We start from the raw sequence: 21,123 nt of genomic DNA on the forward strand, positions 1-21,123 counted from the left end.
TTTCAATTTCAGTGCAATTGAATTAAAACGTTTATTTTTGTTTTCAATAGCCATTTGTGTGAGGCATGTTATTGTTACGAGATTATATTAATTAAATATATATTTATATATATTAAATATGAATAAATATATATATATATATATATATTATTTAGGTAGGTTTATTTATTATTTAGGTTTCTTTATTATAATACCTACATACACGGGAAAATATTTCCATTAAAGTAATCAGATAAACCGTTTTTTGTTTACTTTGTATCATAATTAATTTGTATAAGTATGAGGTTACTTAGATACAAATGAGTTAGTAATATTAGCTATATCATTATTTTTTTTGTTATCATTACATTTAATTAATGTTTTTAAACCAGCCCGCATAATTTAAGTTGTTAATTATTAAAAAAACTGATTGTTGTATTTCAGTTAGTACTAGTGGTGCCCTCGACTTCATACGCGTTACATTTGTAGATCAGTATTTATTCATTATGATCAAACTATATTTATTAATAATATTTATTTCAGCTCCGCTACTATTCGTCGTAACATGATGTTTAAACCTTCTCCAATAAATGGGTAATCATAATAATAATAAAAGAATTTAGAAAATCGGTTCAACCAGAGATTACCCTCTACAACTTTAATTTACAATTAAATTGTAAATTAAAGTTGTAGAGGGTATTATCCCTTTCATAGATTATTTTCATAGGTGTCGTTAGCTTTTACTTACTAACATATTTGATCTTAATTCCACCGTCAGTATTTACGTGAAACCTTAACACTCAAATAGACAGACAGATAGATTGTGCCTTGTCACAATTTTATAACTTTTATATATCTAAAGATAAAAAAAAGTAAAGTTGGGTGTATACATACATATTATTATAGATTTTTGATTGATCTACTTTTTCATTCAGTTCCTATGTGTTCAATTGCAAATACTGACAAGCCGTCTAATGCGTTGCATTGGGTATGTATGTATTTTAATTTAGTATTTTCAAGGACAATTTTTTTACACCTGTTATGTCATGATTAAAAATTTATAGAATGTTACTAGCGTTGAGAAACTGTAGTTATTTTATGACTCACTCGCCTGATTTTTATTAAACAAATATACCTACTAGAGATGTTTACTCCACTTTAAAATTTCGTTGAAATCTGATTCCTCATTTTCTTATTAGGAAGTGACAGTTGGAAAGACAGACATACTTGTTCCTAAAAATGTTTCATTATAATTAGTTAATTATGAGTGACATGGCTTTTCTAACCGCTAAAATAAATATTCTAATATTTTTAAAACTCATTGCACTAATATTACTAAATATTTTTACGATATTTTCTAGAGAAAAAATCGATAATAATCGAGGATATGAGATAGGATGTGGTCCTATACTAATTTTACCACAATTGAATTTAATTATATAATATATGAAAAAAATCTTAAATTTTGAATATTTTTTTTCTCTCAATTAAATTTTTATTGATTAGCTTACAATTTTGATAATACAGATCTCTGCTAATTTATCTTTATTTCAATTTTCGATATTGACTTTTGACTTATGTTAAAGCATTTATATAAATAATAATGGTGGGCGAAAATTAATTTATACCATATAATTCTTTTATTACTACTATAGTAGCACCATAAGTAGGTACTAGTATAGGCAGTGTAGTGTGTAGTTCAACATTAATGATCTAATATGTGATATTAATTTATTACGTTCATAGAAGTAACTGGTAGAGTCGGTACATTCGAGTGTAATAAAATATATTGTAGGTACTCGATTACATTGTGGTAGATATTACGGAATGGTAAAATTATAAACAACTGTAAAGATATAAAAAGTTAAGTAAAACATTTAAGTTAAAGTATTATAATTTAAAATCGTTTAAACATCAATTCTCCGAATACCTCTGGAGATATTTGCTGATTAATACAAATATGACTGAAGACAGTCAAATATTGAGAAGAATTAAATATATGAAGAGATGAATCAAATAGCTTCGTCTCGTGTCGATTTTATTAAAAAAAACCGTTATTTATTTTAAGCTTGAAAGATTCTTTTTAGTAATTGATATTTTGTGAAATAAATTATTTTATTTAATAGTTCAATTATGTCACAAACGATATATGTATGTGCTCTATTAATGAAAAATTACAGCAATAATTTTGATAATATTGTTATAGCTCAATGGTACAGTTATCGTTGGCATATACATTAATTTTCAAGCTCTCATCATAAAGAGTTTGAATCTTACTGCATACTGTAGTTTCCAAGTTAATTAATTCATTGTGGTTCATTATTGTAGTACGCTTTGCACAAAAGCTTCCCGACTTAGCGACTGTTGTCTAGTGGCTACAACCGGTATCGACGGCTTTATGTGCCCTCCGAAGAATGGAAATTTCAAGTTTACAGGCATTGTACAACCACCCGTTCAAGGGACGTTCATTGACCATATTCAATATGGCTGACTTCGGTGGTCGACCCAAGACAAAGAGTGCGAGTGCTTTAAGTACAGTGTTTTAATATATTATTACACATGACTGTACGCTGACTACATTCAGTGAGGACCACATATCAACTTAATTTTTTACCGAAACTAGGTTTTTCTTGAATTTATTGTTTTTTGTACTTTTATTATACAAATGTACTCAATTAAAATTTAGTGTGTTGTGAACTTTGATATACTTACAATTGTCGTCTTTTAATTATACGATTTATACAAGATGTCGTTAAGTTCTCGATGCATAGATAATAACCTAATCAAAACTGAGATTATATACTCTCGTGTGAAGATAGATGACACGTAATGTAAATTATATTCACCTTACATAATAAAAGGGACATTCAGAACTGATAAGGTTTGTTGAGTGTTGTGTTTGATGAGTGTTATGACTAACTATACCTTTTTTGTGTACTTTAGTAGTAATAGTAAATAGTTGAAGGACATAACAAAAATGCAAATCTATAGATTGTAATCTGATTAAAAAAGGTGAACATAATATTTATTGAGAAGACTTATAGTCAGTGAAACCCGTACGAAGGTGCTCAATGATACTAGTCTTAGATATAATAGGGCATACATTTTTTGTTAACCTATTATGCCACATAAAAAATGTCTACGAAATCGTGTTTTGTTTTTAAACATGTGTTACAAAACACATCGCGTTACACAACAATGTAATAATTCGAAATACCGTTATCGTTTGCTATAATGTATTATTTTTGAGTAAACACTAATACTAAAAGTGTATACTGAGTTCCACTTGTACTGATGATTGTGATTGTATATTTGCAATGCATGTCTAGCTGGTACACTTTTTAACGGGTAGAATAGTAGGGTAGACTAGTAGGATTCCTTCCCGACAATGTATTCTACATTGTCGGGAAGGAGAATAATAAGATCATAGGACGAGGATACAGTCATTCAATTTAGTCTATCGTAGCACATTCACCAGGAATTAATAACTGTTTTTTTCCAGAGAGGACCTCCTGGAGGCCGACTACATCGGATTTAATACATTACAGACATTGTTAGCACAGGCACTACTTTACTAATATTCCCCTTGTTAGCTTTCTTGCAGCAATATTTGGCCAAATGTACCAATTGAAAGTTATTAAAATATGCCTTTAAACCTTTATAGCTATGTTTAGTATTAGCATTATGTTTACGTGAAGTTTAAATTGTTTATTCTGATGGAAATCGATATTCTGACGTACGTATATACATTGCTGATTTAAATACTGTAGTTTTACACTTTTGTATAATTATACAAAAATATATAATATTTATTTTATAATTATATTATATATAATTATTTCATTTATAGTTAAATATTGTAATATTTATTTCAATTACTGATATACTTTTATTGCAATGAGTGTTGCGAATAGCTTTTAAAACACTAGCTACATAGGATAGTAGGTTCCTGTCGTATTGTATACTAGTGACATTTACTAAATCATCGTTCTGTTTCGTTTAGTTGCAAACTCGATTACAGTCTACACATCGTTTCCGCATGTTCGATACACTTTACGCACAAAGCACACGGCAATGAGTCGCAAAACTGCCTCGTAGTAAGGCTGTATGCCTACGTAATTAATCGTACAACTATACATATATTAGCATAATTATAGCGCATTGATACAGTTTTTGATATAAACGATTTACGTCATAGCATAGTCCAGTTTCTTATATTGTTTTTGTCGATTGTACCTGTCGCTTCAATCTTAACTACGAATGAATCTACACGGATGTCACTTAAATAAGATATAATTTAAACTAATGCATTGATCAAATTTACATATTTTAAATACTTTTTTGATATTGCTAATATTTAGTAGCCTTGAACTAAATATTTATTATTTTGTGGCATAATATTTGCTAAAGCTTGCAAAATGACACTTGTCATTCGCTCAATTATACTACTTGTTATTAAGTTATAGTAAACAAATAAAATGTAACCAAAATTATTGGTTACTGGTATATTAGCACTAATAGCCATCTTCGGGACTGTGGCTACTTGTAATTATGTGTGAATTTTTAGATAAAAACATCTATGGAAAACATACAGCTAATGATACGATTTTTTTGTATTTTTATTGTATATCTCAGCATATTAAATTATCTTTCCACACTAATGTAGCAATGATTTGGGAATTATTTAGTTCCACATCATGTTTCACGCAGTCCATCCATCTTTTTCAGCCTTTCCCTGTCCTTATAAGCATCTACATTCATATGTAACATCTTCCTTAAAATATTATCTTCATTCCTGCATATTACATGTCCATACCACGATAGACGATTACTCTTCAACCTTTCCGACACCAGCGCCACTTTCATACTTCCTCTAATGTGTTCATTCTTTATCTTATCCATTCTTGTCACACTACACATCCAACTCAACATTCGCATTTCAGTTGCATGCAGTCATCTTTCATCTGTCGCTTTTACGGGCCAGCTCTGATCCATACAAGACAGCAGGCCGGATCATGGTATGGTTGTAAATTTTTCCCTTAAGCTTAAGGGGAACACGTGTTTATAACAACGTGCACGTACAAGGTTTATACATATATTCAATAAAAAAATTTCATGCCTATAGGTATAACGAGTTAACGTTATTAACTGGCACTAAAAAGAAAAGGTGTACAATAAAACAAATAACAAAAATTGTTTAAGATTAATAACAATGTTATAAAACTGTCTATAGATATGTATTTCTTGGACTCATTTTTCAGATTGGTGGCTGATTAAAAACTTTTTATCACGAATCACTTAAAACATGTAAATTTTTATATTATATAGATTTGACATTCAATTATTAAATGTCAGATTAGTCATTGATTATCGAATATGTGATTTTCGTATGCATATTCGTAACATATCCATATTTTGTAAACAATCATCGAATATGTTTTATTAAAATAACTGTAAATAAAGAACTGACCTGTGACAAGAACCTTTCACGTTAATTCAATGAACAATTTTTGGATCTGTTGGAAATTGGATAGTTTATGATTTCATAGGTTATATCACATGTTAATCTTATACAAATTGTCACAATTGAAGTACACATGTTTAATAATTAAATTACCTTAAATAATCTTGAATATTTTACAAAAATATTAAATATACTAACTTGTTACTGTAATCAATTTCACAACACACACAGATTAATAAATAAAAATTGATTATATTGAACTAACCGTTGTTGTTAATGAAGTAGTAAAGAGTACTTCTGCACACAAGCATTCACACATGTGAGTCTTTTCAGTATGATGTTGATGGCTGGCTGGAGACAGGAAAACGGATAAAGAGAAAATATTGTTGGGTCACGTTGTACATCAGCACTTTGGGGGTTATGTGACGCAGCTCCCGTTGCCGTTGTATTGCGCAAGTAGGCGAGGACACGCTGCACTTAGAATAACTAACAGGATCATTATCTGATATTTTTGCCAGTACTCACATTGCGAGCCTTCTTCAAATAACTTTTATAATCACTTAATCGAAAGGTTTTATTTGTACCGCATAATAAATTAACGTTTTATTAGTTTACCGCCATGTTGCTTTTCTTACGTGATATTCAGACAGGGCAGACAGATGAGACAAATCTTTGATTTGGTTTCTCGGCTTCTACGTAATTCTGATCAAATATACCGTGGTAAGTCCACGGTATGTTTATCTATAGATATCTTACAGGATGAATAATGATCGTTTTATAAAATCGAGAGTTTATAGTATAATAAAAATATAGTACCTAATAATATCATAAAAAATCTTATTATATATTAAATTTATTTATTATCTGTATGTACGTAAGATTATTAGCAATACAATGTTATCATTATACATACAATGTATGTAGTTGTAAATTCCCGTCATATTATGTACGATGTTTAAACAAGACATCCCATATAACTTCCATTAAAATGGGGCCGTAATCAGCGTACAATCGTGTGAAGGCATATAACGCCACGCTATTGAATGCAGTGGTTACAAGGTCCTTATAGAAGTTATTCGTCAAACCAACAAAAGATTGGAGGCTTGCTTAATTTCTCAGTCGCACGCACGGATCGAGCTTAATTGTAATGTAATTATAGCGTCAGGTTTGCGGTATTTGATCGTCCTCCTACTTTTGACACATCATAATCAATTGAACTTCCAAAGCGATACGCTATTTCTTAATACATCTGTCCTTGAATTCAACAGGTTTAACCGTGATGGCTATAAATTATTATTATATTTCTTTAATTATTCTGTAGGGGTTTGGTTCTTAGTATTCCTGAGAAAGCCGTGCTGTTTTGTGGTTGTTCTCATGGTGTAGTACTCCAAGAATAACAATGTATTTTGTTTTTTCCATAGAGTTGTAAACGTCTGTGAGGAATGGTTAGCATTTTCCATCAGGGGAGCCGTTTTCTTCTTCGTCTTACAGGAATGGCTAACAAGAAAACGGCATATGCTGGTATATATAATACTAATACTGTGCTATTCCTCTGTACTTTTGTAATTTATGATTGCTCTGCTATGTCCTACTATAACATCTGAACACTGTTTGCTGATTGATGGTAGAAATAAGGGAGACGTAGATTACACACGATGACTACTAGTTTGTTAGAATGAAAAAATATTATACAATATTTCATTAATATTAACTACAAAATAATTACAGGTGAGTATCCAATAGCGTATAGTAACAAATAATTACACTTAAAAACTGGTCGTTAGTTGTTGTACAGCATAAATTTATTTAAATACTTAAGATACACAAGTTATGCTAAAAACCAGAAAACGTTTTCTAATGTCATAGTTATTATTGTGTTGTCTTATAGTAATGTTTTAAAGCATGTACCTGTAATGATAATGTATAAACTGTAGATGTAACATATTAAATGAATAAATAATACGGAAAGTATGAAAGTACTCAATATTTTTTACATTTTACAATTCACTATCTTACCTTTATTTTAGTATATAAATTTAGAGAAGTTAGTTTTATTCCATTAGTTATAGGCTAAAACTATTTTATAGCACCGATAAAAAAATGTTATCGTAGGTAACTGCCACATATTAACTATGTGTATTATTAATATTTTTGTTTCGGTCAAGTCAAAATAACGTCAAACTACTAAAGATTTTATGGAGAATTTATGGATTTTATAGAGATTTTTATTATCGTGTATTCTTTCAACGACACGGATGCAGTCTAATCTATATATTTATATATACCTTCACAACTATTATACAAGATGGGATAGTCATGTTATTGTGAACTTTGAAAGTCATGAATGCAACACTTGCCCACAGTTCACAAACAGCTTTCTGAATTGTCTTAATAGATTTTTTTGTGAATTTCAATATTTGTATTATGGAAAGTTTCAATTAAAATTCAGTGTCAGTTACGACTATAAATTCAGCCGTGAATTTATAGTCGTAACTCGTCAGCTAGTAGTAACTTATAATCTGTTCCAGTAGTACTTCTGACATTATTATTTGAAGTTGTTATTGTCAAAAAAAAATTTACAAATAATTCATTCATTCAAATGACTATTTTTAAACAACAGTTAACATTGAACTGCTCATGTTTTTGTATAAAACTGTGTTTAATCTTTTTATTATACATCATTGCATACTTGAATAATGATCATGGTCAGCGTAAATATTATATTATTAATGGGATATATGGATATATTGCTAGATTTGTTTCAACTAATATTAATACTTTTGTCCACAATTGCATATGAATTGACAAATTAAACTGTTTTATCTAAAGTTTTACCAAACCACTTCACTCCGAATTTATTTATTATTATATATATTTTTAAGAGGATACAATATTATCGTCTACATCTAATAAATAAAATTGAAGTGTCTTTTGGTTACTTACAGTCAATAACGTAACAAATTAACAGCTCTTTACTACATGCTTGTGAAAGTATATACCGCACTTAAATAAAATAATTTAAAAAATTGTCTGTCTGTTATTGCTAATCTCTGAAATGGCTGGATCGATTTTGACGTGGCTTGCACTCTCAGATAATGTAATATGGAATAACTTCGTTTATTCCAAAAATTTCATTTATTTTAATTCCACGCGGACGAAATCGCGGGTGACAGCTAGTGACTAATAAATTGGCGTAGAATTTGGTTATAATATCGTGTATCATATTAACACAACAAACTGAATACTGTAGAAATTCAGGATATGTAAAATATAAAGGTTCCTGAAGTTAAAAATGTAATGCTACAATGTTATCACTTTCTATCTATTCACTAGCAGATCTTGTATGCCCTTGGGACTAACTAATAGAGATCATGATTAATATTTGTCGAAAATTTCCTACGTCAAATGAATCAGTACTAATACAGTTTAGTCCGGTTGTGTTAGACGCGGGTATATTCATGAACATCGTCCTTGCCAGGAATGCGAGGTCATCACGCCTTCGTTGACGTTCGCGTTCTTTCGTGGCGGTCCTCTTGTGAAACATAATTATTGTTGTTTTAGAATAATTCATTCCGTATTCCATGCATGTCATTAGGTATGATAGGTCGCGAGTGGCACCTTGTGTTTTGACCTGTCTCATTTGAGAATACTGCTTTACTGAACTACCATCGATTATAATAATTTTATATTACTACTAGCTGTACCCGCGACTTCGTCCGCATGGAATTTCATATTATATTTCTAAAATAAAAGTAGCCCAAGTTACACCTTATTACATCAGCTACCTGCCAAAAACCGTCCCGTCAAAATAGGTCCACCCATTTCAGAGATTAGCCGGAACAAACAGACAGACAAACAAAAATTAAAATAAATGTTAGTTTGATGTATGTATGCACTCATATGCATGACGTAAAAAACTGTTATTTCAATATTACAGACAACAGACTCCAATTTTATTTATATATATAGAATATTTGGATTTAAAATAATTTTAGAATATTTAAAATTATTTTAAACTTATATATTCTTTAACAAATTCTTTGTGATTATTATGTGACATATATGTGGAAAAACTTGATTTCTCCAATGTTATATTCATTTATATTGATGAATATAGTATTCTAAAACACAATAATACTGGAAAAACTGGAAAATGTTCCTAAATTCTGAAAAGAAACAATAACGCAGCTTGTGTATTTCCAGGGATTGCATTTATTTTGGTACACGTTATGCAATAAGGAATTGGTCGTTTTATATTATTAGATTATATTTTGTTGCAACCCTTCTTTTCCATAGTGTTAATTAATTAATACAGTATTTAAATATGGTATTAACTACATTCTGGTCTCCATTTTTTCAACCTCCACAAAAGTATCGTGCTTTGTGACATAAAAACGAAGTTATCAAATTGCGTCTTGTTTTACTCTAGTTATTATTGATGTTTGCTTAACTGAAAATTTATTTTCTTAATTAATATAATTTTAAATATAATAATTATATCCGCATACGCATGCGTGCGTAAATGGATAATTAATAAACTGTCTGATCAAAGTTCGGAGGGCAGTAAGGGCTTTGATATATTGCGTCATATTATTACGACGTCATTATTAAGAAATACACCACAACAGCCATCGTCACGTATGAGAATAGTTGAAGTGAGTGGTACTTAAATTGTTGATATAATTTTAAAATTCTTTTTTCCTTGTTAACGACTATATGTTACTGTTTTCTCCGTAATATATTAGTAATTAATAAAACATGATTACTGGTTTACAATAATATGATATTTTAAATTAATGAACGCATTTTAAGAAAATTTTAATCACCGTATTATTTTCGTTCTTCGTTATATCTATTCTAAAGTATTTCTTTATTTGCATGTCATCAATATGTTCCACAGTTGTATCTGTTACTATAAGGTTGCCTTGAAAACATTGCTGTCAGCAATAAGGCCTCCTTATTCTATTTATACGAATTGTATTTATGAATGTTCAGTGTATTTTTTCTCTTTTCTGTATAATACAAATAAAAGTATATTCTATCTATCTATCATTAATGAACATGTATTGGTCAACCCTAAATTTGCCATTGAGCAATTTGATCGTGGTATATAATAAATACTAAGAACATTGTACTTTGTATTTTGCGATTACAAGTAGGAAAAGTAAAAAATTACATCACATTATCGAATTTTCAACCGAGGAAAATTCTAGCACTTTTTCTTTAAGCATTCCAGGTAGTTGTCCAAAATCTCTCAGTCGATGAACCCTAACAGTTCTTACACTTTTTTGTTTATTGCTAAATAATCTTACACATTTAGCATTTTTTTTATCTTTAATAAAGAAATCACCTAAACCATAGAACAAATCGCCAAAGCTGTTTACTGCTGCGTTGGAAGATGTCTTCAAGCTTCTGGACTGGAGCGGGCTGGGCATCAACATTAACGGCGAGTACATCAATCACCTTCGATTTGCCGACGATATCGTGGTCATGGCTGAGACCCTGGAAGACCTTAGCAAAATGCTCGAAGACCTCAGTAGAGTCTCACAAGGAGTGGGTCTTAAAATGAACATGGACAAGACGAAAATTATGTAAAACGTCCATGTCGTACCTGCTCCCGTAAAAATCGGAGATTCTACGAAATTGTCGATCACTACGTATACTTAGGGTAAACTATCCAGTTAGGTAGATCCAATTTCGAGAAAGAGGTCAATCGTCGAATCCAACTCGGATGGGCAGCGTTCGAGAAGCTCCGATATATCTTTTCGTCCAAATTTCTGCAGTGTCTCAAGACGAAGGTTTACGACCAACGTGTGTTGCCAGTGACTGACTTACGGAACAGAGACGTGGTCGCTAACTATGGACTCCATCAACAAGCTCAGAGTCACTCAGAGGGCAATGGAGAGGGCTATGCTCGGAGTTACTCTGCATGATCGAATCAGAAATGAGGAGATCCGCAGAAGAACCAGAGTGACCGACATAGCCCGAAGAATTGCGACTCTAAAGTGGCAATGCGCAGGGCACATAGCTCGTAGGACAGATGGCCGTTGGGGCAGTAAAGTCCTCGAGTGGCGACCACGAACCGGAAGACGCAGCGTGGGAAGGCCTCCAGCAAGTTGAACCGACGATATGGTCAAGATCGCTGGAAGGCATTGGATACGAGCAGCGCAGGACCGATCGTCGTGGAGATCTTTGGGGGAGGCCTATGTCCAGCAGTGGACGTCTTCCGGGCTGCGATGATGATGTGATGATGATAATAGAACAAATGTGAATAAATATAATTTAACGTCTTCATTACGTTAAAGATGACTCCTTGTAATGTTAAAATATAAAGAATATCTTTTTTATTATCATTCATTAAAACCGCGCCTAACTCAGGTGCACTTACACAGTATACTCAAAGGTTCTTTAATTAGTAGTTTTCTTTTTTTAAATCTCGTACTACAAGAATTTTTACTTTGTCACAGTTGCGAGTTCCTCTACGGCAGATCCTGCGTCCGCGCGACCTCAACGTAGTCATCAGCAAACGGCATCTTAAGGTCGGCGTCAAAGGTCAGCCTCTTATCATCGATGGTGAGCTTGACGCCGATGTCAAGATAGAAGAATCCACATGGGTGCTACAAGATGGACGGAACTTACTGGTTAATTTGGAAAAGGTAAATAGCTAAGGTGATAATCATAGGTATATACATATTAGTCAGTGACAGTGTGTCACAATTTTTTTTTTACAATAATGACCATTTTTATATTATTTACAACTGTTACGGTTTAATGAAGTAGAGCTTTGGTGAGTTTGATTGCTATTTCAAATTGTATAAATACGTAATACGAAAATTTAAAATTAATGCTTATCTCTAACAATTTTTTTTGTCAAATATGATAAATAAACCTTGTAACACTTTTCTGAAATTGCTTAGTATAATTATTTTAAACATAACTTTGTTATTACATGAAATGTTCTTGCAGATACCTATTAAAGTTAATGATCAATTCTGTAGTTGTAAGAATGTACACTCCCATTATAGGTGAACCAATTGAATTGGTGGCGCCGATTAGTGACTACGGATCCAGAAATATCTACTAGAAAAATTAATCCAGGTAATTAACCATGCTTTTCTTATTTATATATTTAGTTGTGAGATATTGCGTGAATGTTTTGTTCAGAACAATAGGAGAATTAAAGGTTTTTGTCAAAACATAATAAGTATACAACCTAATGAACTGCGGAAATTTTCATGAGAAAGTAGAGAAAGTCCGGCGTGAAGGAGGAAGCTCAGGTTTTGTCTTTGTAAAAACGAATCCGCGTAAAATAGCAAAAACTGACTATCTTTAAAATGAACAAATAATAAAAATATATACCCTTTTTCTTGTTTTTTTTAATAATCTAGTGTCACCCAATAAAAAACGTTTCATGTTCGGTAGAAATGTTGGGTTTCCAAATAATAAAAAATATATATTTAAAATATTTCTTTATTTGACATCTACTAAGTAAATATTTTCGGAAATTTCCATGAGAAAGTAGAGAAAGTCCGGCGTGAAGGACGAAGCTCAGGTTTTGTCTTTGTAAAAACGAAGATTTTTTTAATATTATAAATATTGTATATATATTATACACTTAATAATACATTGAAATAGAAATGGAAATAATATTTACTCTTTTGAAAATTGGTGGTCCAGTTGGCCAATAACATAATAAAATTTTGTTAAATCAAAAAAAAAACATAATTATCTGCTTAATATTTTCTAGTAATAGTTTTTGATTCTTTTCTTTAATATGGATTGATCTAAATATATTACATCTGTTTCAGAGCCATCTAAATTATCTGATCTAGATGGGGAAACCCGAGGTCTTGTTGAAAAGATGATGTATGATCAAAGGCAAAAGGAGATGGGGAAACCCGAGGTCTTGTTGAAAAGATGATGTATGATCAAAGGCAAAAGGAGATGGGGCTTCCCACTAGCGACGAACAAAAGAAACAGGACGTCCTCAAAAAGTGAGTTATGCCTAAAGTTATTAATACAATGGATATGTCATCTCATTTGAAGGACACAACAATTACTGTTTTAATACCATCGCAAACGACGAATTGCTTGCGATAATTTGATAAATGATAATTATATGCAGGGATACAGGTATACCATAACAAAACGATTAAAGATTTAAAAGGTAGTTTTTCCAGATAAAATTATTATAATTTAATTTACGACATAATTAAGACTATTTATATTTTTGTGTTAACAAAAACAAACTGCAATTATTTAATTATAAAGAATAAAAATAAAACCAGGATTCCAAATTCTTTAAGTTGGAACAACTTGTTACGCAGTGAGTCGATTGATTGATACAATAGATAAGAATCTATTGAAATATTTCATTATCTTTGGACAATAACTGAGTTATTACTTCACGCTAACATTACCTGTAAGAAAATTACAAATACAGGTTTATGAATTTTAGACCAAATATTTATATATAATTGGACTACTTTAGATTCAATGTGATAGGCTTTTTTAACTAGTTACACTATTATTTTACTTGAATATTTTGTCAATTGACAAATGAATGCCCACAATTCCACAAGAATGCGTGACGTTAATATTGAGATGAAATTTATGTTGTTATTATAAATTTGTTACACGTATTTATGTTGAGGTCTATGGCATGTAGAGAATTGGCATTCTTTACAGTTATTTTTATTTATTATTAAAACAACGTTCTAATCTTAGGTAGATTTTTTAAAGATCTGAATAAGCGAAAGACTACCTTGATCGCACGTATGTCGCATTTGCCGTCGTCTTCATTAGCCGTAGTCTCTTTTACACTTAAAAAATATTTACATAGGTAAAACTTATCAACAAGTATGATTGCTTGTGATATTGAGTATGCAAAAATAAATTAGTTGTGACAATGTCGTCCTTCATAAATTTTGTCGTAAGTTAATTACTTCAGGTACTTAAACGACGTAGATATGAAGCTCATGATAAGAACTGCGTCTTTGCGTCTGTTGTAGTTGAAACGATGATATATTAATTTATATATTATTTACATACATTCTGAAAATAAGCTTAAAATCTGGTTTAATTAGCTAGTTTTTAGTTTGTTTCTACTTTAATAATAGTTAACGTTCTGAAAAACTATTATCTAAACTTATATCTCCTACACACGCCACGGTTTGTTATATTGTTTTAATGTAATGTCCTTAGTTTGTGTTCAAATTGTTTATTGCTATGTCGCGATTCAATTATGAGACCTTTTCATTATTATATATTCACGGTTAAATATTAACGTGTTGTATGTAGTTATCTTATCAACTTCTTTTTGCTAATGATGATAATGTTAGTTATTTTTTAAATTCTCTACATATATTCTATTGCTACTTGTATTGCTTATTATGTGAATTGTATGTTGTAAATTGTAACTTATAAATGATAAAATCTATATAGGTTTCTAATCCTACAGTTACAAGGGTCGACTTGGTTTTGACTTTCGTTCGATATGACTTGGTCTGTCGGATCCCAACAAATTGGTACTTGACATAATGTTGCATTCACAATTCAGACTTCAATCAGGGTCAGGTTTAAACAAAATTGTATGCGTAGAGTTAGATGATTGACTCACAGATATCGATATTAATCAGGGGGATGAGAATTTGTGATAAATAATTTTGAAAATTCTTTATATGTATGGTACACTCACGTTTTTAACTAGTGTCTTTGAAATGAGTTTAAACCATATTTTTTGTCATGACTAATAATACGGAACTGATTTAGAAGATTTTAATATTCAGGGTTTATTTTATTTTGGACTTGTACTAATTTTATCACGATATAATTTATAGAAAATAAAGTCGTATGCAGTTTTGAAAAAATATTTTAATTTGTTTACAGATTCATGGAACAACACCCAGAAATGGATTTCTCTAAGTGTAAATTTAACTAAAAAGCTATAGGTTACTTATTTAAGTGCAAGCTAATAGCAATGTTTCTCATAGGAATTTTTGTATCATGATTACACATATGGGTGAAAGTTGTTTTGCAATAAAATCAATTTTAATCTACATTCCATAGTTACATGATTTTAATTTCGATTTCGTGAATATTTTAATATAAGGATTGATACTTGTAGTTCTCAATGGTAAATTTTTAAATTTATTAATATTGTAAAACAACTTACACCAATTGGATTAAGATAGGGAACATCTGCATGTAAAAAAACACTTAAACCTCTTTGATCACTCGTCGATTCGACAGCATCTTAATTATAGTACATTTAGGTTTAATAGTGCTTTCTTATTACTGCAACTAAACTTTGCTTACCGTTGGGTTAGTATCATTCGACGCATAGTATTGAAACACGTGCTTCTGTTACCAAGACACGTGCAGGATACAGGATACAGCGAAAATGGAACTCGAGTTGACACGTGCATAGGGGTTTAAGTAGTATTAGTAGTGATCTCCTTGGCGCACTACCCAATATTTAGTTAAAATAAATTTGCTTTAGTCACTATTATTAAATCCCATACGATACTATAAAATATATTCGGTAAAACTGAATCGAAAGCATAACAGTGATTTTCTCAAATATCACAAATTTGCGTGTTGCTGTCTGTAAATCGTCGTAGATATTTATTGAACATTTTATATAAGTGTCTACGAATATTATAATGAGCAATAATAAAATTTGTAAAAGTTTGATTATTGTCATTATTTACTTAATAAATAATTGAAATAAATACGAGTTTGTTTAATTTTATATCAAATTTAATAAAGTAATTGTATAAAGTTTTATACTGTAGTACAAAGTATAGGAAGAAACTTACTAGTTAGAATTTGACTTGAATGAAGATAAAAAACTCAGACATAATTAGGTATTAAAATTGGAGTCAACAAGTGAATATATTTAAAAGAAACTTGGCGATAACTCATGAGGTATAATAGTCCAGTAAAATTTTAAATTAAACAATGTGACCAGTTTGGCGCAATATAAAAAAATAAGTTCGAAATTTTGATTTAAGTTGACGGGAAAGGCATTGAAAAACGCATTTTTTTTTTCAAAATATCTCTGTAACTGTAAGAAATATGAAAAAAATTTTTACCTTAATAAAAGATTCCATTTCATTGTTTCATTAACTGCTGTTGTTTAGCCACATAATTAAAAAAAATAATTAATTAAAACTAACAGCAAAAATTTCTTTCTGAATATTATTCATGTATTTGCGGACTTATTTTTATATCTTGCGCTAAAACTGGTCACTTCATGTTTAATCTAATATTTTACTGGACTAATAATTTAGTAAGATTTGTATTTAATGTGTATCTGTACGTATCAGCATTTAAATATCAATAATAACTGTGATATAGAAATTCGAATATGAATAAATTAACTCTCACTTAAATCTTTTCCTCTACATAGTATACAATGAAGGCCTTTCCGCCGTCTGTTTGCTTAGATATTTTAAAGTACGCCATGGATTTTAATGCACTTTTTAGTAAAAGCTGATTGTGATTCAAGAGGAAGGTTTATATGTATAATACATGGGTACATACGTGGTACATTCAGTTTTAAAATCTGTTTAGTATCTTAGTAAGTCTCCTGATTGATACTGTCATTTGTTATGCGTTTTACTACTTCACATCATAATTTGATGGCGCCATCTATTAAAATGAATTGTCATTTATTTGTCCCCGTACAAGTAAAGTATTGGGTAGCAATTAATTTAATTTAACTACAATTATTATAATATATTTATTTAGGTATTTGATGATGATGATGTAATAATAGGCAATTTATATACATCTTGTATGAATTTTGTTTTAAACATTCAATCCATTTGACTATTAAGCATTGTACCTGTCAAAAGTATTAAGGCATAAGCATGTCAAAGTAGTTTCAATATTTGTCAATGTCAAAGTTAGTTTGTGTCGTCACGTCAGTCAGTAGTTGTCAACTTCTCAACTAAGTTTCCTTCTTTGTCAATTACAACCTACAAATTATTGTTAATAATATTTATTTATTTTGACTATATTAATTTCCATGTTACAAGTTTTAAATACAATTAAAAAATGGTCAGATCAGTATACTCTCCAGAATATTGTCTTCAATATTTAGAGCAGTATGCGTCGCAGGAAATTTTTGTTATAGGCTTAATATTGGGACAGGTTTGTTGCGTTTTTATTCAATTTTAATATAATAATAATCATTATTAATATGTGAATATTTAATTACTAGTTACTTTATTGTAGACTACAGAGTCACGAGAAAATGTAATCCACTTGGCTCGAACACCAGAGGAAAAAAGTTCTGACAGTACATCAGAAACCAGTTCTGTATCTGATAAGGCTGAGTCTGTGAGGAATCTGCTGGGTGTTTCAGAAGCATGGGTAGCTGATCATGCTAAACACGTAACTAGAATGCTGCCTGGTGGCATGTTTGTTCAAGGTAAATTGTATTGCAATATTTGTATAATTTTTTTTCTGTCAGCACCTTTCACTATGACAAAAAATAGCTTGTGTCCTTCACCTATTTATTTAATTATTATTGAAGTGTGAAAGTATTAGAAACAGTAAAAAGTAAACTGACTTTTAAAGTCGGTTTATATATGTTATGTTAGTTAAGATTAAATTATAAAATGTTAGATTAATGTTGTCTAAATATTTTTATTCCTGGCCTTTGAAATTTCATAACATTTGGAGATGGAGGAATACTCCTTTGTGAAAAAAGATATTTATAGTATTTAAATTGTCTAAAAATTGTAATATACTACCTAATATAACCGCACATATGTAAAATAAACAATTAAGTAATGCTAATAACATAAGTATTTCATTGTAATTTACAGGTGTATTCATTACAAGTGATGAAGATATTTTTGAAGATCCCAATTATTTCAGTAAAGTGCACTCAATTTTGAATTACACATACAAGGCTTTGAATACCAATGAACATATGTATGGAAATTGCCCATACAAAAATGAGCGCCTCATTTTACATATGTCTACAAATACTAAGGTTCTGACCTGTAAGAATGTAGAAGTGGGTTCTAATATCAAGAACACAGTTATAAAACCTGTAGATTGGAAATTTTTGTCAAAACCACCACAATGGCAGAGACTGGATTGTTATTATGAATTTGATGAAGTGTATCCTGTGATAGTAAAGAAAAGTGGTATATCAGTTAAACATCAATTTCAAGTATGTAATAATGATTGTAGCATTCTGTACCTAGTTTTGTTATGGTGAACATAGAAGAACTCATTCCACATGTTTTGGCCAATGTTCATAAAAGTTAAGTAATACTTAACTTGTTTTTCTGTGGTGAACATTCAATAATATATTTTACAGTGTTATCAAAATTTTAATATTTAAATGATGGAATGTAATAACATGAAAAAAAAAACCAGTTTTAGCTAGTTGTTGATAATCAAAACATTGCCTTTATTAATAATTCTTTTAAAGATATTGTTGAAACTATATATAAATCATCAATCATTGAATTTCAATCAATAAAGGAAAATGTCTCAATTTTGATGATTTATTTGTATTGTATTATTATACAATCACTATATTTATTTTATACTCTCAAGATATTATTCATAGTGATATTCTCTGCTTTCAGCAAATCCTGGAATCAGCACATAAGACAATAGAATCCAGTGTAATGTTTATTGATGGAGAATTAAGAGATGGTTCTGAAGCATTAGAGCAGCTCACAAAGAAGAAAAAACCCAAAAACAGTAACAAAACTACACAAGATACAGCAAAATCCATGCATGTATCATTATTTGTGCCTTTTGTGAGTAATCTTAATAGTTGATCTTTCAACTATTTAATATATTAAAGTTTTCCTGTAAAAATAATATTTAACTTATGTTCAGTAGTGTTCTTATTATTTTGAAAGAGATTTATAAGCTACTTATAATATTAATTGAAATTTAAATTCAATGTGAAAAATAATCACATCAACATATACCATGGTATTTTATTTTTTGAATTTTTAATTGAAGAACTGAGAATACCAACCAATTGTTATTCCACCGGAGGTTGGAACTAGTGCTACATGAGTCAAACTACATATAGGAAAGTATAACTTACTTAAATACTGAGTGCTCTTCACATGAAACACCATCAGTGTCCAAAGAACAATTTTATTATTTTATGACTATAACATAATGTCTCTTTCAGGAAAATTCTTTGCCAGAAACAGTTGAATATCTCGAATGTGATGGTAGTATACATTTTAGTGGTGTAGTATCTTCCAGCGTGTTTATGTGTACAAAAGCAACAGTCAGTGAAGCTATTGCAGCTGTGAAACAGGACATAGTCAGATCACTTGCATCACGATTCACTATGCACTGTGATGCACTGATTGATGATAATCTACTTCCAGAAGGTGAGACTTATAATCTCATCTAATAAATTGTAAAAAAAAAAAATGAATTCATTACCGTCATTACATTATTTCCTTTTTGAAAATACATAATTAAAAATATTTATATTTTATAGAGAAAGTATGTTTCAATGAACCTCCACGTCGCGTCCTAGTGCCGGTTGGTACAATTTACCTCTGTGACTACCTGTTCCCTGGCGAAGCACCAGCTGAGGCACTACTCTCTGTTCGAGAGTTACTTGACCTCCAGATTACAGAAACTGATGTTATTTGTGATGTGGAAACACCAGCAGGTAAAGCACATGACAAAGAACTAAAACAATCTTTCCAATATTTCTGTAGTTGATGGATTGGTATTGATACCTATAAATTGTAGCTATATATGTTAAAATCTAGTTAATATGAAACATAATAAATTAATACTTTTTGATTTTCGATATCCAAGTCCCAAACTTAGATATCCTGAAACTTGTACAAAATTAGCCACTTAAGGTATCTAAATAAATAATTATTGCACTTTGAAAATTTATTTTTAGGTAATGTAAGTACTTATGTTTTTAGATACTTCAGAGTTCGATGCACTAGACAGAGATGCCAGTAGCGAGGAACTTTTGGCCACACCACAGGAGGCTAGCCAGTTCATGTACATCACAGGAATCTGTTTTGCTATGTTTGTTCTTATTGTATCAATTATTATTCACTACTATGACTCAATCTTGCAGGTTCTCAGCAAACTTGTTTCAAAGTCTTAAGACTGGTTGTAGATAAACGGATCAGAAAAAAAAATGATAGCGCGTGCTTTATTGTGTCCCTTTATGAGTACGCGAAATACAAAGCTCAATTTATGTTGGTCATGTTTTGATCAAATTGTTTCTTATTCTATTTCGATGTATTATTACTACGTAGTAATAGCTTACTTACCAGTCAAGTATACGCCACTGAGCGACTCCACTTTATTGATAATATTTATTCCTTAAAACACGAAAGCATAAAGTGGGTATTACATAGTTTGTAATTACGTGATTGATCACACATTTTCTATTATTTAGACAATATTACAGACAATTTTTAACATGGTTATGGTAAGACTATTTGACTACATATATTATTAATAAATTAATAGCTAAGAAATTAGAAACCAGATTTTAATTTATGTAAAGTGTTGCTTTTTTTCTGGTCCATGTAGTAACACTGAAATTTTAGTACTATTTATTCTTAATTAATATTTTTTAATAGAAACCAGTTCATATTTCTACCCAAATGCCTGTTCATATTATTGTACATTATTTAATC

At 30.3% G+C, this 21,123-nt stretch overlaps 2 protein-coding genes across 2 annotated transcripts in view; both read left to right on the forward strand.

The window, feature by feature from the left end:
* Window positions 1-15,400, forward strand: part of LOC131852303 (nuclear migration protein nudC) — a 40,005-nt gene extending 24,605 nt beyond the window's left edge. Inside the window, exons 5-9 of the mRNA XM_059202981.1 lie at window positions 11,911-12,099; window positions 12,469-12,541; window positions 13,252-13,290; window positions 13,347-13,437; window positions 15,332-15,400. Coding sequence (XP_059058964.1) covers window positions 11,911-12,099; window positions 12,469-12,541; window positions 13,252-13,290; window positions 13,347-13,437; window positions 15,332-15,383 — 444 coding nt within the window. The 3' untranslated portion in view covers window positions 15,384-15,400. The remainder of the gene's footprint in view (window positions 1-11,910; window positions 12,100-12,468; window positions 12,542-13,251; window positions 13,291-13,346; window positions 13,438-15,331) is intronic.
* Window positions 15,401-17,375: 1,975 nt separating this feature from the next.
* LOC131852772 (protein odr-4 homolog) lies at window positions 17,376-20,791 on the forward strand. The gene is made up of 7 exons (XM_059203496.1): window positions 17,376-17,602; window positions 17,687-17,882; window positions 18,283-18,635; window positions 19,060-19,236; window positions 19,626-19,833; window positions 19,947-20,123; window positions 20,392-20,791. Exons 1-7 carry the CDS (start codon window positions 17,507-17,509, stop codon window positions 20,580-20,582), a joined length of 1,398 nt encoding a protein of 465 aa, XP_059059479.1. The 5' UTR covers window positions 17,376-17,506; the 3' UTR covers window positions 20,583-20,791.
* The last annotated feature ends 332 nt before the right edge of the window (window positions 20,792-21,123 follow it).

The sequence above is a fragment of the Achroia grisella genome, unplaced genomic scaffold (genome assembly GCF_030625045.1).
Source record: "Achroia grisella isolate CSIRO2021 unplaced genomic scaffold, CSIRO_AGI_Agris_v1 utg1179, whole genome shotgun sequence".
Lineage (NCBI taxonomy): Eukaryota > Metazoa > Arthropoda > Insecta > Lepidoptera > Pyralidae > Achroia > Achroia grisella.